General features: G+C 38.6%; 1 protein-coding gene across 1 annotated transcript in view; it reads left to right on the forward strand.

Moving 5' to 3' along the window:
• Positions 1–13,057, forward strand: part of LOC139725661 (organic cation transporter protein-like) — a 66,094-nt gene extending 53,037 nt beyond the window's left edge. The window contains exons 6-11 of the mRNA XM_071636752.1: positions 303–441; positions 2,921–3,006; positions 4,391–4,599; positions 7,195–7,303; positions 8,288–8,494; positions 12,958–13,057. Coding sequence (XP_071492853.1) covers positions 303–441; positions 2,921–3,006; positions 4,391–4,599; positions 7,195–7,303; positions 8,288–8,494; positions 12,958–13,057 — 850 coding nt within the window. The remainder of the gene's footprint in view (positions 1–302; positions 442–2,920; positions 3,007–4,390; positions 4,600–7,194; positions 7,304–8,287; positions 8,495–12,957) is intronic.
• Positions 13,058–15,687: the final 2,630 nt, after the last annotated feature.

Genomic DNA, 15,687 nt, shown 5'->3' on the forward strand with positions numbered 1-15,687 from the left:
AAGTGAGTTTGAAGCCGTATGGAACTGGTCTTAAGCGGCAATGTATTTGCGGTTGCCAGGGATAACGTTTGTAATAGCGTGTGCATGAACGTTGAGATACACTGGAATCACCTTATTGGTCTATCATTGAATGCTGAATTTGCAATATAAGAGCCAGAAAAAACCTGCCAAAACACCAGTAAATATTGGAAGAAAATTGTGTTGTCAATGAATCATCAAAGGCTTAGAAATACTTTAGTTCATGTTGTAAATCTGCATTTAGAAAAAAAAAATACACTTTATGCTTTATTTCTTGTTTGCAGATTCTTTCCCGAGTCGGCAAGATGGCTGATGAGCCGGGGTAAAATAGAACGGGCCTCATCCATCATCAAAAAGGTGGCCAAGACGAACAAAGTCAAATTGCCAGATCCGATCTTTTCGGAGAGTGACATTGAAGAAATGGTAACTATGCAGCCTATCTGTTAACTCTATGTAGGACAAGGAATCTTGATTTAAAACGAGATGCCACTTACACGGAAAAAGCGAGGAGAACCTCCTTGGTCACACAATCAGATATAAATGTCAATGAATTTGAGAGTCAAAGGCCTCTCTGTACTTTGTTTAGTGGTGAAAGAATTACCGAAAGGAATGGCAGAAGTTTCTTTGCAATCCGGTATGATATTCAAAACAAAATTGAAGTTCAATCTTTTTTCCTTTATGAGACAATGATAGTGGTTATAGTCACATAGGCAAATTCGATGAGATGACTGATGTTGTTATGGCTTCTCATGTCTCCCGTTGACTTTCGCTTCATTTCGTTCTTTTAGCAATTTAGTGAAAGAAGGAAAAGTGGAACCTATACCTTATATCTGTCCATATATCATTCGTTATTCGCATCTATCGTTCATCTTTCGCATCGAGTCATTTACAGTTATCTTATAATCATGGACCTACTACACATGGACTAGAAACGAAGGTGTTTCTTTGATCCCATTATCACCGCCGCCACCTGATTATGTACATCTTAATGAGTACATTCAGATGTTTGGACAGTAACGATTGTGCAATCATGCATCGCACTGACAAAGAACCGTTTCCCTCATTGCAGTCTTATTTTGCTGAGGTGCCTTTTCAGACTCAACCGCCTTTGTATAAAAACTGATGAAAGGGAGCAGCAAACCTGAAACATGACAGTTTTCCTGCTACAAAATTGAAAATTACTGAAGTGGAAACTTGCGGACAAGCATGTAAAAGGGCTTAATGATAGGACACACATGTCATCTACGGTTACTGTCCATGTTTACTGTGGAACAATGTGCGAAAAATTGGAAAAATTAGATTACAAATCACAACCAACCTTCCATTGCTTTCTATTGTAAAGTACGCGCATTTCGCAAATGAAATTACTTGAGCGATAATTTCCCAATATACACTACAACTGCACATGTATTTTTCTTGATTTAAGAGAATAACTATCTTCTGGGCATATTGTTTTTAGATTTCTCAAAGTGTCGTCATGTTTTTATCCAGGTTGGCTGTCGGCGGTATTTAAAATGCTTTTGTGCCACTTTTGACAGAAACAGGTGCATGAATTAATCAACGAGTGCACGAAAGTCCATGTGTAGTAGGTGCATGTTATAGTCAAGTTTCCAGGAGGGATTCGAGTTGCCAATTCAGTGTGCAAAATCACCCATCCTTTTTGAATTGCGTAAACCAATGTAGATGTGTTGCGAGGCGATTATACTATTGCCTCCTCTATTTAATGTGTAAAATCTATTTAGGGTGGCGACTGATGCAACTAATCGACGATTTCTCGTGTGATGAAATTTTTACTCTTCTGCTTGGTTCTGTGGTACTACACTGACGTCAACTTGTAAAGTCTTGTGGAGCTTGCTCCAAGTTTGTCACTCCGAAGAAAGATATTGTAGAAATTGGTCTAGAAAGGGTTAAGCTGTCTGATAATCTGATAATCGACTATGGTAAATGTAAATGTGCAAATTGTCAACATGATGACCATTTGTACGCAACTGTGACAGGTGCAAATGGTCGCCATGGTGATCATACTCGACTGTCACAGGTGCAAAATGGTCGTCGCGGTGACCATACTCGACTATTAGGACGGGTGCAAATTGTCACCGTGGTGGCGATTTAGCCGTTAAACTGGAGTTTGGACAATTTAGAATTTGCAGTCCGCAACAGTACCCATTGTTATTATCATTATTATCGTTATTATTATTATCTTATTATTATTATTTTGATCAAAATTGATAAATCACGGCTAATATTAAACGATCATAGAGAACTTAGAGAACTTGCGGAAAAATATCATAATTAAATAGCAGAATAATTGTTTGTAGCCAATGGAGAACGACACCACGGACCTGCTTTCCCACCATTTTTACCCAATATCAAGGTATAACACCGTCAGAACTATTAAAGGGATCGTACAGTTTTGGTTGAGACTTAATTTCGGGTTTCTAACAATTTTTGGTGAGATAATGAGAAACCTCTTATGAAATGTGAAAGAGCATGTAATTCTATGAGGAATTCAACGTTTATTTGATGAAAATTGGTTTTGAAATGGCTGAGATATCCAACAAAGAGCGATTCTAATAAAGTGTGGGACCCACACTTTATTACGATCGCTTTGTTTTACTTTGTTTTTGGATGTTTCAGTCATTCCAAACCCGATTTTCATCAAATAAACTTTGAATTCCACTTGCAAATGGTATGCTCTGTACTATTATTATAAGTGTTTTCTTGGTATCTCGCAAAGAGTTAAAAGCCCAGTTCTCATCTCCACCAATACTGTACCATCCCTTTAATATTTAGGGGGAAAAGCTTTAAATACATCTTGCACTTTGTACTTTCAATTAGGAATATCATCATCGTTCGTCGTTTCTATTTTCTTTTACCCTTTATGCCGTCGTTTCACTTGTAGAAGAAAGGCGAGAAGAAGGGCAATGTTACCGACCTCTTTCGGACCCCAAATCTATGCAAAGAATCGTTTAATCTCATGTTCAACTGGTAAGATAATGGATATGTGCTTGTGTGTGCAAAGTGTGTTTGTGTCTTTGACTTTATGCTTTTTGTCATGTAATACGCTCAGTGCGTTCATGCATTGTTTGCCGTGGAGTGTTGATGTGTTTATAAATCAAAAATATCTTGACTCTTTAATACGCGCGCCTGTTTTTATTTGTTTGTTTTTCTGGGTTTACATTGCGTGGTTAGTTTTTGCACATGTGACAGCCATTTCCGTTGAAACATGGCGAAGCAAGGTTATAAACAGATAAATCAAACGAAATGAGAGTCATTAAACTCCTTCCTCGTAACAGTCATGGTTTTACGAATCTCAAAGTTCACAAACTTGGTCACGAGAGGTATTGCTATAGTGAAAACTCCAATTGAGAACCTAATTAGGGAACAATCAACCATTGTCTGCTAAGATTCAAGACTCGCTGCTTCTCTTACCATGTCACTCAGTTTCCTTAAATCTTCCCATGAAACGGGTAGACGTAAAGAATTAATTATTAGAGGTATTATGTATTCTAGCGAAGGTTATTACTTGGTAAGTTTTTTTTTTTTCCAAATCAATGTGCCCAACATTCAGTGAAAATACAACACCAAATGATTTCAATGCTCGAACAGTCAAAAGGCTTTACAAAAATAGACTGATGTAGGGCAACTCATCAGCTTTCACAAAGACACGTTGATTTTTATTTTTACCACGTTATAGGCACCAATAAAATTATCAGGTTTTCGAAAAATATTTCCGGCAAAAAAAAAAATGAGAGAGCATCAAAATTTCATGTCCAGTTATATTGATGTTCCTACAATAGACAAAAATAGCATCTTTCTGCTCTACACTCGGGCATTGTGGGTTGAGAAAAACGGAAGTGAAATTCACTGTCTGAACCTAAACGAGCGTTACTGATCCTCAACGTAGGGTACATTATATTTACAAGTCACACTAACTCTCAAAATAAGCATAATTTCGTGAATGAAAGGGATTATTCATAATGATTGTCTTGCACGTACCAAATAATCATTCATGTTTAACTGGTTGCATGTTAGAACAGCGACGTTTCATGTTTCATCCAAAATGTAAAAGAATTTTATATGACCACAACTTAGATGTAACACCCCCGCCCCCTTCCCCCCCCCCCCCAAAAAAAAAAAAAAAAAAAAGAAGAAGAAGAAGAAGAAGAAGAAGAAGAAGAAGAACAAGAAAAAAGGAAGCTTGTTGGCACTTGATATTGGACCCGATGTATATGGCATTTTGTCCTGATTCATCTCGTTAGACTTATACTGCATAAGGCTCTTTTTTTTTAATTCTGGCGACGGTGCATTTGACCATTTCCGGCTGAGTCTCTCTTCACATTTATCACTCTGCCCTTCCCCTCCCTGTTAGGTCGGTAGAGAGCCTGGTGTACTACGGTCTCTCCTTGAGCTCGGGCGATTTCGGTGTCAACGCGTACGTGTCGGCCTTTGTGTCAGGAGCAGTGGAGATTCCCGCCTACATTAGCTCCGTCTTCGCCCTGGAGTACTTCGGGCGGCGCCGCTCGACTTGCGGCTACCTCCTGCTGGCTGGCATTGCTTGCATCATCGCCATATTCTGTCGTGAGTCACTCGAGGAATCAATTCTGTTTTGTCCCAACTAAAATTTAGTAAATATTATTGTTGTTGTTGTCATTTCAGGATTGGCAAATAACGAACTCAACTTAAGTTAAATCCGCTCCAGTATATCACACTGCTAGTGACTGCAGAGCGATCTACCGCGTACCGCACCATAATAGTAATTTATTACAGCGAATGATATTATTGATAGAGTTACATTCATCAAACAATAAAAGTCACTGTTTTCGTATGATGGAAAGATTGGTGATATTATATTTGATCAAGAAAATATTGATTTTGCGTTTGGCTGTATCGTAAAGTCCACAGAAAATAATGATTCAAGCAGCATTGTTCTTTGCAACTGATTGACAAATTGCCCTACATCGACGTAAATAAGCACTGAATTCATCAGTGTTTTAGCAGTAGCCATGATAAAAATCATGGGCGTACATACACGAGCAGGATTCGAACCTACGACCTCCTGATCACCGGACAGGCTTCATCTCCACAAGACCACCGAGCTTCCGCCCGAAAGCAAGTGTTGGTTCTAATCCTTATAGCATGCAGCGGGTATACTGCTTTGTTATTCAAATTCATGAATTTTTTTCGTCGAGATGTTTTCATTGCAACTGATTGACAAATTGCCCTACATCGACGTATTTGAATAAGCATTGTTCTTGTTGTTTTGTTTTCTTGTTTTTTACAATGAAATAAAATGATATGTTTCAACGTAGGGCCTAATGTCAAATGTTTGCTACATGGCTCAGTGTAAAGTGTGACAAATGGGGTAATATCAAAGGCTTCAGAGAATATTATGTTGATGAAACATCTCTGAGTTTTCTCACAACTCCAATTATTGCCAATTGATTTGATACTGCACTCCGCATTCCATGAATAAAGATTATTGTGTTAGCAATCTTAGCATGCTTACAACTACAAACTTTGTTGTCTTCACGTTATGAAATTATGAAAAATTTATTCGTCCATATCCTTCTTTTTTGAATATCTGTTTAAGACCCTATGAAGCACTACTTCTGAATGGCATAAATCAACCATTATGAAAAAACATATGCTTTGTGTTATCGACATAAATTTGAGCCTGAATTCAATTCCAAAAACATTTCAGCCATTCTGCAGCCCTATACCAACACATATACATTTTTATTTCATTAGATTTGTTTGAATTAACCTTGATAATTATACTGGGAATTCATTATGTATTTTGTTCATCAAACTAGGAAATACATTTACCGTTGATTTATTGTGATTTTTATGGAAAATGCAAAAATTTATTCGAACTGAAACTAAAAATGAAAATGCTGCAGCTCAAATTCAAGCCATACACTGTGAGCACTCTGGCGCCGTTTATACACCACATTAGGGCGATCATAATATCTGCTGAGGCAACTTCCATCTCTAATCTACCTTAAATAGTTGTGTGTGGCCTCGATGGGGTGACGTGCACCTTGTCAATCCAATAAAAGACTATGATATTTGTATGTGCCGCGCTTGCACACACAGTATGACGTTTAAACGGCATCAAAGTGCAGTCTGTCGATAGGGCCTACTATATACAGAAAGCCTTTTCTCGAACGGCAAGTGCCTCCAAGTCACATCCCGTAGACTATTAACACTGAGCGCGAGACCGTTTGGAGATTTCTTAAGGCAGAGTATGAATTTGGTTTTGTCCAGAGTTTATGCGAGGTCAATTCGTTTATCCCCATACACGACAAAGAAGCCTTGTATTCCTGGTTCTCGGATATTTCTGAAAGAAACGTCGATGAAGGAGGCATTTTTTTTTCTGCTGAATCAAATTCGGCAATTCAGGATCCCCTCGTCTTTTGGGTTTGTGACGACTGAATTCATGGATCGATTTTTTTTTTCTGCCTCAGTATTTTGAGGTGGTAAATATCACTTTCTGTCCAAATCCGATCATTCCTTTCTTAAAATTATTTGGTATTACTTTGATTGTGTAACGCCATACGAGGATTTGTAGAGTTAAGCCCTGTTTTAACAGATCTTACTCCGACAATGTCGAGACAAAGTCCAAAGAACAAAAATCCCTCGTTTCGTGCAATAAAACCACAGGAAAGAGCGAGGGGTACCGCTTTGATACACACACCGAAAACCTTCTCCAGGTAGGTTTCCCTAGCAACCAACCCGTTCACGCGCGAAGGGGGTGTGAAGACAATCCATGCACGATTATGATCGGCGAACGGTGTGTCATTCTGTTTGGACTATTGGTCATGCGTGTTGAGTGTATCAAAGGAATGTTACGGCGAGAGAGTTTTAACAGAAGTGTTGTAGGGATAATTTTGATTTATAATTACCCTATCTGGCTTGGGTAGAATTTGGCAAAGATTACTGCCACAAAGTCCGAGCGACATTGTGCCCTGACCGTTTTGACAGGTCGGGTAAAAAAAAAAAATAAGAAAGAAAGAATGAATGAAAGAAAGAGAGAGAGAGAGAGAGAGAGAGATTATCCGCGTTGTCTCAGTAATTCTGGTTTTGAAAGGATCTGATAATATGTATTAAATGAGACTAAAGAGTATTTAAAGCGATGCTAATGTGCTTGTGTTTCCCCCTGTTAATCTTTAGCAATTGGGCCGTTGAGGGCGACGTTTGCCATGGTCGGAAAGTTCGGGGTGTCGGCTTCTTTCAGTATCATCTACATGTACACGGCTGAGTTGTATCCAACGCCAGTCAGGTAATTATGATATCATGCATGGGTCAAGCCGTCCCCACACCTTAAAGAATGAATATGAGTCATTGAAATAGATTTGCAGTAACCCCACTGAATTCCAGGATTTTGAGGGTGGGGCAGCGGGCCGGACCAACCACAGGGGACTTATCACAATTATTATAACTGTCATGTGCCATGACCTCTGATAGGGAGCTTTGACAGCTATAACAGTTCAGTCGACCCAGATTACCTCAGCTTCGCAGGTATAACGTTATCTTTTAATGAATATTTAAGATTACAATCTTAATTACTTTGCTTTGATGAAAAGAACAATAATGGATGATGATAACAGTACTGATAAAATGCTAGTGATGTTAGTCATAATTATGACAATAATAACATAATAGTATGATAACATGCAAAATACCTGGAGTATGCTCCTTACAATCATTGCACACGATGCACTACCTCACTGTGCCTCAACTTTATTAAGACAGGTCAATTTTGTTGTTTGATCTCTTAAAAACTCTAGGTAGGTATTTAACATGTTAATAAAACATACATATTACAAACTTGAACAAACAAAACAACCCAACAAAGTCAAACCAAACCAACCAAAGCGCGCACATGAAGGAGTCGTTTAAGATGGTAACCAGACTGATTAGCTAGTATGATGTGGTATCAATGTAATACTCATATGAGTACATCAAATAACATTAATGATGCAGTGAATGTGTGCCTGAACAAATAACGTGGAAGTATAGCAGTATCGACAGCCAAGCACTCTTACATAATAACAATAATGTCTACCAACTTGTCTTAGACCCGCAAATGCACCCACAGGGATATTATTTACTAATGTATTTCGTTCTAATTCTGCCTATGCACAAGTCATTCCCAACGCCAATCCTATTCTATTTATTCACAGTGTCAGTCAACGCCATATCAATTTGGTGGTTCTGATAAGAGTTAATTGTAAACACGAATATTGTGTCTGGTTATGCTTAGGACCGTTGGTCTTGGGGTTTGCTCCATGGCGTCTCGGATCGGTGGTATCCTCGCTCCGACCATTCGCATCCTGGGTCGCACCTGGAAGCCACTTCCGTCAATCATCTTCGGCCTGTCAAGCATTTCAGCTGGCCTCTTGGCTCTGCTCCTGCCTGAGACTCGAGGACGCAAACTTCCAGAGACCATCGAGGAAGGGGAAAACTTAAGGTATACAAACGTCACATTAGAATTATCGATTTTCGTCACAGCCGCGTAAGGCGGAAGGAAGACATAGGTGACACTTTTACGTCGTTGTCGTCGTCTTTGGCGGCGTCGTCGTTGGCATTATCAACTATATTATGTAAAATATACTCTCTCTGATTTTCCACACCTTTGAGTTGATCACAAAACCAACACCACATGTTAATAACCTACAATTCCGGTCAAATTCGAATATCGGTGCAGTCCGACAAGGTCAAACGTCAGTGAATTTGTCCGTATAAGCTCTGTACCCAGTATTGCTGTGTGCTCTCAATCATAATTATTCCACAGATTTGAGCTATGGTCACCAAACTCACACTCCTTGTACCTAATCGTTATATGCCGTTCAAGCTTGAGTATGGGTGCAGTCCGACAAAGTTAAAGGTGAAAATATCAATGGAGTTTCCCTCAAGAAACACTGTAATATCAGTATTGTGGTGTACTCTCAATAACTTTCCACACATTTGAGCTTTTACCATCAAACGCACGACACAGGTACATGACGGAACAATGTCAGCCAAGTTCGAATATTGATGAATTCTGACAAGGTTAAAGGTCATAATGTAAAATGAACTTACCCTGATTTAAGGGCGATATGCCTAGAGTGTGTGTTCTCAATTAACTTTCTACCGCTTTGAGCTATGACCACAAAAGTCACACGCAAGTACATCGCCTAAAATGCCAGTCAAGTTCGAATGGTTAAACAGGCCAGCGGGCTTTTTTTGCTATGCTAAACCGGGGGGGGGGGGGGGGGGGGGGACTCCCCCTCCCCCAGATTTCGGCCATCAGTCTCGCGATTGCGACGAAATTTGGTAGGCTCGACACCCACATCGTATTCTACAAGATTGTATCTTGAAATGTTTTTAGATTATCAATTTCAAATTTTAATCAACTCATTATGCAAATTTTGCCCAACATCTTAATTTAATCTGTTAAAAACATCAAACTGATGAATAGCAAAAATACGTTTTTATGAGTTTCATAACAGAGCACTGTTTTCCTGAGGAAATGTACACAAAATCACAAGTTGGCATTAATCATGGGCAGAATGTGTTGATAAAGCAACCTTAATTTCAGCTTAATCTGATAATCTCGTCATTGTCGTTGCTCCGGTGGTTTACATCAAGTTTTTGTCCTATTCATCGCACACCTAGCTACCACGGCTTGGTAAAGATTAGGTGCTTGAATAGACCCTGTAATTCAGGGTCTCTTTGATCACTTCGCACTCTTCCAGAGTATGTACTTTTTCCCAATATTTACATGTAGATAGGTTAGGAGAGTCCATTTGAATTGAGTTATACATCATTTCAAGGTTCTTTCAGAATCTGCTCTTAACTAAAAATCCATGTCTGGTGACTTTTTGTTGGTTTTGTGATGCAGGGTCACAAATACTGAGACTGTTTTGGGGTGACGTAGCGTTATGAAACTGGGCGTGGCTTCATTTTTTTTAAGTTGAGCTTTCAGTCCACATTTTGTCCCTCCCCCGCCCTCCCCCCCCCCCCCAAAAAAAAGGGGGGGGGGATACAGAAACAAGATTCATTTACAGGATGTAAACATTTAAATTAAACCAAAAGTGGGATGGGTTTCTTCGTCGTAACGAAATTTGTCACCTCCTGCTTTTGGAAAAGTAATTTTAATAGCCTACGCATCTATCGGATGGAGTAACGAAAAGTAAATTTTGGGAGGTTGTTCGACCATTTATATTCTCAAAGTGGATATTGAACCTACTAGAGACTGGTCAAAAGATTACAAGTAGCCAGCGCAGCTGCAGTGATTGTTTGCATTATTTGCAGCTATCAATGTGTGGTCCAATATTATGAAAGGACATGTGTGTCCTCCCTGCCCTCGTTTTAGTACTTTCTATACAGTGATTATAGTCTTAGGTCAGAGGATAGACCTAAGCCTTTTTGACAATGCTTTGAATTGCCCGATACGATATCCCCACTTGAATTGGAGGCATTGCTAAAGTATCGGATTGTGCAGTACGCTTCCCAAAGGTTTGCTGTGATGAAGTCGTTTAGCATCATCTTGATATATTGATACAGAACCCTTTTGTTTAGTTCAGGCACGTCAAGGATTTATCAAACTCCCTCTACTCTTTTTTTTTTGGGGGGGGGGGGGGAATTAAGAAGATCTCTGCAATAAATCACCTTTTTTAATGAATGGCGGCACTTCTTGTTTCCCTTCCAAATCTTGGCTCTTTCTTCATGCAGCACTGATGCACTGAAATGAATGTAGCGGTTTTTCTCTTTACGAGGGGCTCTAGGTTTAGCAGTTCATTTCAATGACGTGACATTGACCACCCCTCAAAATTAGTGGAACTTGAGATATTTTTCCTAACTCCTCTTTGATACTCTCATACCTTAATTATGGAATTTCAGCTTGGGGCAATACTCATCAGACGCTACTGAATAGAGTGTTATTACTGCAAAAGAAAGCCCTCCGTATCATTTCCAATTCTTCCACACATTCCCATACAAATGCATTGTTTGACTGTTATGAGCTATTGAAAATCAATGAATTATTTTTATTTAGCTTAGGTCAATCTATGTATATGTATGATAACAGTTTACTCTCACCTATCTTTGGTTCTATGTTCAAAAAAAAAAGTCAATAATTCCATAATTACCCCATCCGACGCTCTAAACGAGTTTCATTTACCACTTCTTCGAACGATTCTAGCAAAGCATACATTTATTTACACTGGACCAAATTATTGGAATTCCCTGAATCATGATTTAAAATCTGCTCCTTCTATATACTCATTCAAAAGGAGATTGAAGTTTTTTCTCTTACAATCCTACAATGACGACTCCCAGAATCAGATTAGTTTATAGGCTTACTTTGTTACCCGTCCGCAATATCTGCATTGCCGTTCTTTTTATTGTTACTATTACTTAAGCCTTGACTATAAGATCTTTTTTAACCTATACTTCGCAGTTGAAGGGTTTGTTCTATATTCTTTTTTTCTTCTTTTTCATCTTCTCTTTCTTCCTCAAACCTCCGAGGATCGTTGTCTTTGTCTTTGTCTTTGTTGCATATTCCTGTCCATTCTGTTACCTCTTTATCAGGCTATAGTCTTGTTTCCTCTTGTGGCGTCTAGTCAGTTTTTTTTCCTATCATAGTCTTGTTGCTGTCTCAGTCCTGTTTTATGCTCATTACTCTGTTTCTCGTTGTTTTTTGTATAACTGTTTGTCCGTCTGTCTCTTAGTGGGCTGCCAAACTTTTTAGTGACAAACTTTTTGTGCCGATTTGTAGTTGTCTTCAATTCAATCTTTGCATCGGGCTTCTAATACAAGAGGGACCCACACTCTACAAACTTTGTCTTTTTAGTGGGTCCCTCCGTTTTTTTCACACAGTGCATATATTGACAACTATTTCATTTTCGTTACCTCAGCAACTATTGTAATGTATCGCTACTGTTAGTTTTTTTCTATTATTGTTGTTTTCTCTGTACAATTGTATGCATTGTTTCTTTCACTCAAGAAAGTGAGATTTATGTTTGTATATTGTGGAAAAAACGAATAAATTTGAACTTGAACTTGAAATTTGAACTTGAACTTGAAAAAAAAAATTGACTCCTAGCAACCTGCGACAACAGCTTGCACTGAACCTATGGCTTCATGTAAAAACACCAAAAAAAAAACAAAAAAAAAAAAAAAACACCAACACTTGAACGTAAGAGTTCAAATCAAGCCTGATTTGAACTCCTACTTAAACGTAGGAGTTCAAATCAGGCTTTGATTACTGTTACTGACAAGAGGTAATATCTATCCCTGCCTTATGAAAGTTTTAAGCCAAGTGTCCTTTCATTGTGGTAGGAAAGTAAAAAAGTGTTGAATTTTCTTTTATTTTCTTTATTTTGTTGTGCTACTGTATACAACACCAAGATTTTTTTGTAGTCTTTATCTAGCAATGGCTGTATCGAAACTTGAAAAAAAAAAAACATTAAACGGATTGTCCAATTTTCTTAAAACTTCATGATGTGTTTACTTATTAATTGCTTTGTACTCAATCCATAGTGATATGTGGGTTTCACCTCCCTTCAGGTTACAGCTTTCTCTCAAGAACATGACTTTATCGTTGGTGCAAACGGGCACTGAATGCCTGTTTATCACAAACAGGACAAAACAAAGAACAAAGAGAAAAAAAATCTGATTCTACAGAATGTAACCGGGTAATGATAAGGGCACATTTTCGGAGGCGTAAAACCTTCCACATATCTAACTGCCCTCACGAGGGCTTCATTCGTCTCCCATAATGGCATAGGCAATATACTTCTAGTTTAGGCAGTTAATGTCGTATCCAGTCCATATTTACATGTATGCTATATTGTACTGTATCCTGTGAGTCTGACGGTATAAGCGATGAATCTCCTGAATTGACAGTTTGACAGTCCATTATCAAATGTGTATTTTTCCCCCCTTTAGGAACTCTCCTCTGGACACTTATGTCGAAGTTCCTACCAAGGATATCCAGAATATGAACGGCACAAAAGTGGAAGCCAAGGCAGAAAATGGCGTAGCCTAAACGATCTCTGGAGTGTGGATTAAAAATATTGTAAACACTTTTTAACATGGGTAACAGCACTAATGGATATCATGATCAGGTAAAGGTTTGATAATTTGGGATTAGGCATAGGAGCTGGGATTACTGGTAAGCATAATGCATATTTTGTGAAATATGAAATTAACAACAGAGTCAGTTTTTCGTGACTATAAGTTGCTTAGATACTTCTGTATTAACCTTCCTTGATTAAGCGGTAGAATGTAGGTATAAATTCATATAGTAATTTTGTTTTGCCTATCGATGCTCTGACAATTAATGTCGTATATTATGGGACTATGGAATTTCACCAATGGCGACTTCTGACAATCTGACTGGTGATATTTTCTGTCTGTTAATGTGTCTTATTTCTTTCACACGCTTTAATAAGGGACCGCGGAACATAAGAATGTATAGACTGAACCATTAGAAATCCATGGATGTCTTCTGCGATTTTTGTTTCTATTCTTTTTTTTAATATTTTGCTGCATATCATTGAGCGAAAAAAGGGGAAGGGGTGCAGCCCTCCCCCCGTTCCGCGGCCTCTGTTAAATTGCATGAGATGTTCTGACAGTGCTGCATAAACACTTAATTTTAAAACTTACATTACATCCATTGATTTGAATAGATTCGAATCCTTATAAGCAGGACGAAAGGTCTTGAGTCTGTCCGTAGGGTGAGATTTCACGGAGCACGCGAACGATTTGCGAAGGACGCGAATGACAAAATCCAACATTCGGAAAAGTTTTTCTCCGAATGTGGTCCGATAATGAAGCTGAAAACTATTCTTGCGCAATTTGTGCAAAGTTTCCAAGACGTATGTGCGAATGTCGTGTGTATCATTGCTAAAATACAGTATGTTACGTACACGGAGAACACGTGACGGAAATGCGAACAACGAAAATTTTTCAATAATCATGGTAGAAAATGTACCCAAGGAGAGGTGGAAGCTGTCTTGAGTTGATTTTTTTTCTTTCCTCTATTTCTCCTTTCTTTTTCTCTCTTTTCTCTATCGTGTGCTTGCCTACATTTTTTTTCCCCTAGGACCTATCTCCACTAGTAAAGCATTTGATTTTTTTTTTTGCAGTTCCTCCAATATTTATAATCTCTATAGTCCAAATGAAATTTTACATACTTTAGATTAATTTTGAGTGTATTCTGCGATTTTTCTTTTTTGTATATCAAACATTAAATAATCATTTCTCTTTGCTAGTCTTTAATTTCTTTTGTTACTATAGTTGTTAATAATTGTTTGATGTTTAGATGTATGCTACGATTTTTATTTGTAGAAAACGTATAGGTCATACATCCCCCAAACGTGCGCTAAACGTTCGCGAGAATGTCTCAAAAGGTACGCGAACAGTTTGCGATTACGTCGTAAAATGATCGGAAAAACTTCTCAGATTTCGCGTAACATACGCGAGACATTCTCCAAAGTTTCGGAGTCTGTTTGGGGTTTCACGAACATTTTGCGAACATCGTGCGTGTCTTGCGAAGGTCTTGCGCATATGACGAGGCTTTAAAGACACTTTCGAGAACAATTCACGAGCAAATCACGACTAAGCGTGCGGAAAAGGTGCGCAAAAAATTTGAAACTTTTTTGAAATTCTCGCCGAAGTAAGAACGGCATTCGCGAACAATTGACGACGCTTCCGAACCCTCACGTTGGTTTGGCGATCTTTCGCAGACTAAAATACGAATGCTGGATTTTGCCATTCGCGTCCTTCGCAAATCGTTCGCGTGCTCCGTGAACTCACACCCTTAAGGACAATCCTGTGAGGATAAAGCGTTTGTAAAGCGATGTAGAGTGCAAGATAGGTTGAACCGTGAACATCGCGATTGATAGCCCGTGGTCTTGTCCACTAAGACACAATTACAGCTCCTCAGTGGATAATTGATTCCGCAAGAGTGGATAGAATTCGGCTCTTTGAACAGACTTTGTTAAGCCCTTCCATAGAAGGTGTTCAGGTAGCGAAAGTGGAATTGTACATGTATGGAGGGTAGGGCGTGATTACAGAGACTTACGCCCTAAATATATACTAAAGAAGCCGTTGCTTTTCGGTATTGTTGTTTTCTTAAGTACCGACGCTACCCCATGGCATTCATGCGTAATTTCTATAGAAGTGGTTTTGTTGTAAAAGTGGATCAATTGTTGCATTGATCAGTGTGAAGTACTTTCAAACTATCTCACTCATTCCAACGGAAGCAACAATAACAACAACAGAAACACATCACCAAGGAGGTCTTAAGTATATCCGTCCTATCAAGCATTCTATACTGCACCTGAACTGTATCTGATTGGATGCACTGTTACAACGTTTACTCTTGGATTTTTATTAAACCTTTACAGATAGCTTGCCTCTCGTATATGTGACTATACCCAACTCAAAACCCTTTTAAAAATAATGTAATTAGGATTCTCTGTCAATTGACCAAATATGTGATTGGGCTTGACAGACTCCATTTTTTTTTTCCTTCTGAACCTATACTGTCAAAATTATTGCGGCTTAAAACAAAACTGAAAAATTAAGGCGAAATTTCGTTTGTACACAACCAACCAAAGAAAACTATAGCTTGCGTGAGCTTTCGCCTACTGTCTGTAGGCTTCATCAGAC

Source organism: Diadema antillarum, unplaced genomic scaffold, assembly GCF_040938485.1.
Source record: "Diadema antillarum isolate AM-2024a unplaced genomic scaffold, OU_Dant_1.0 seq00000053_RagTag, whole genome shotgun sequence".
In the NCBI taxonomy this organism is placed as follows: Eukaryota; Metazoa; Echinodermata; class Echinoidea; order Diadematoida; family Diadematidae; genus Diadema; species Diadema antillarum.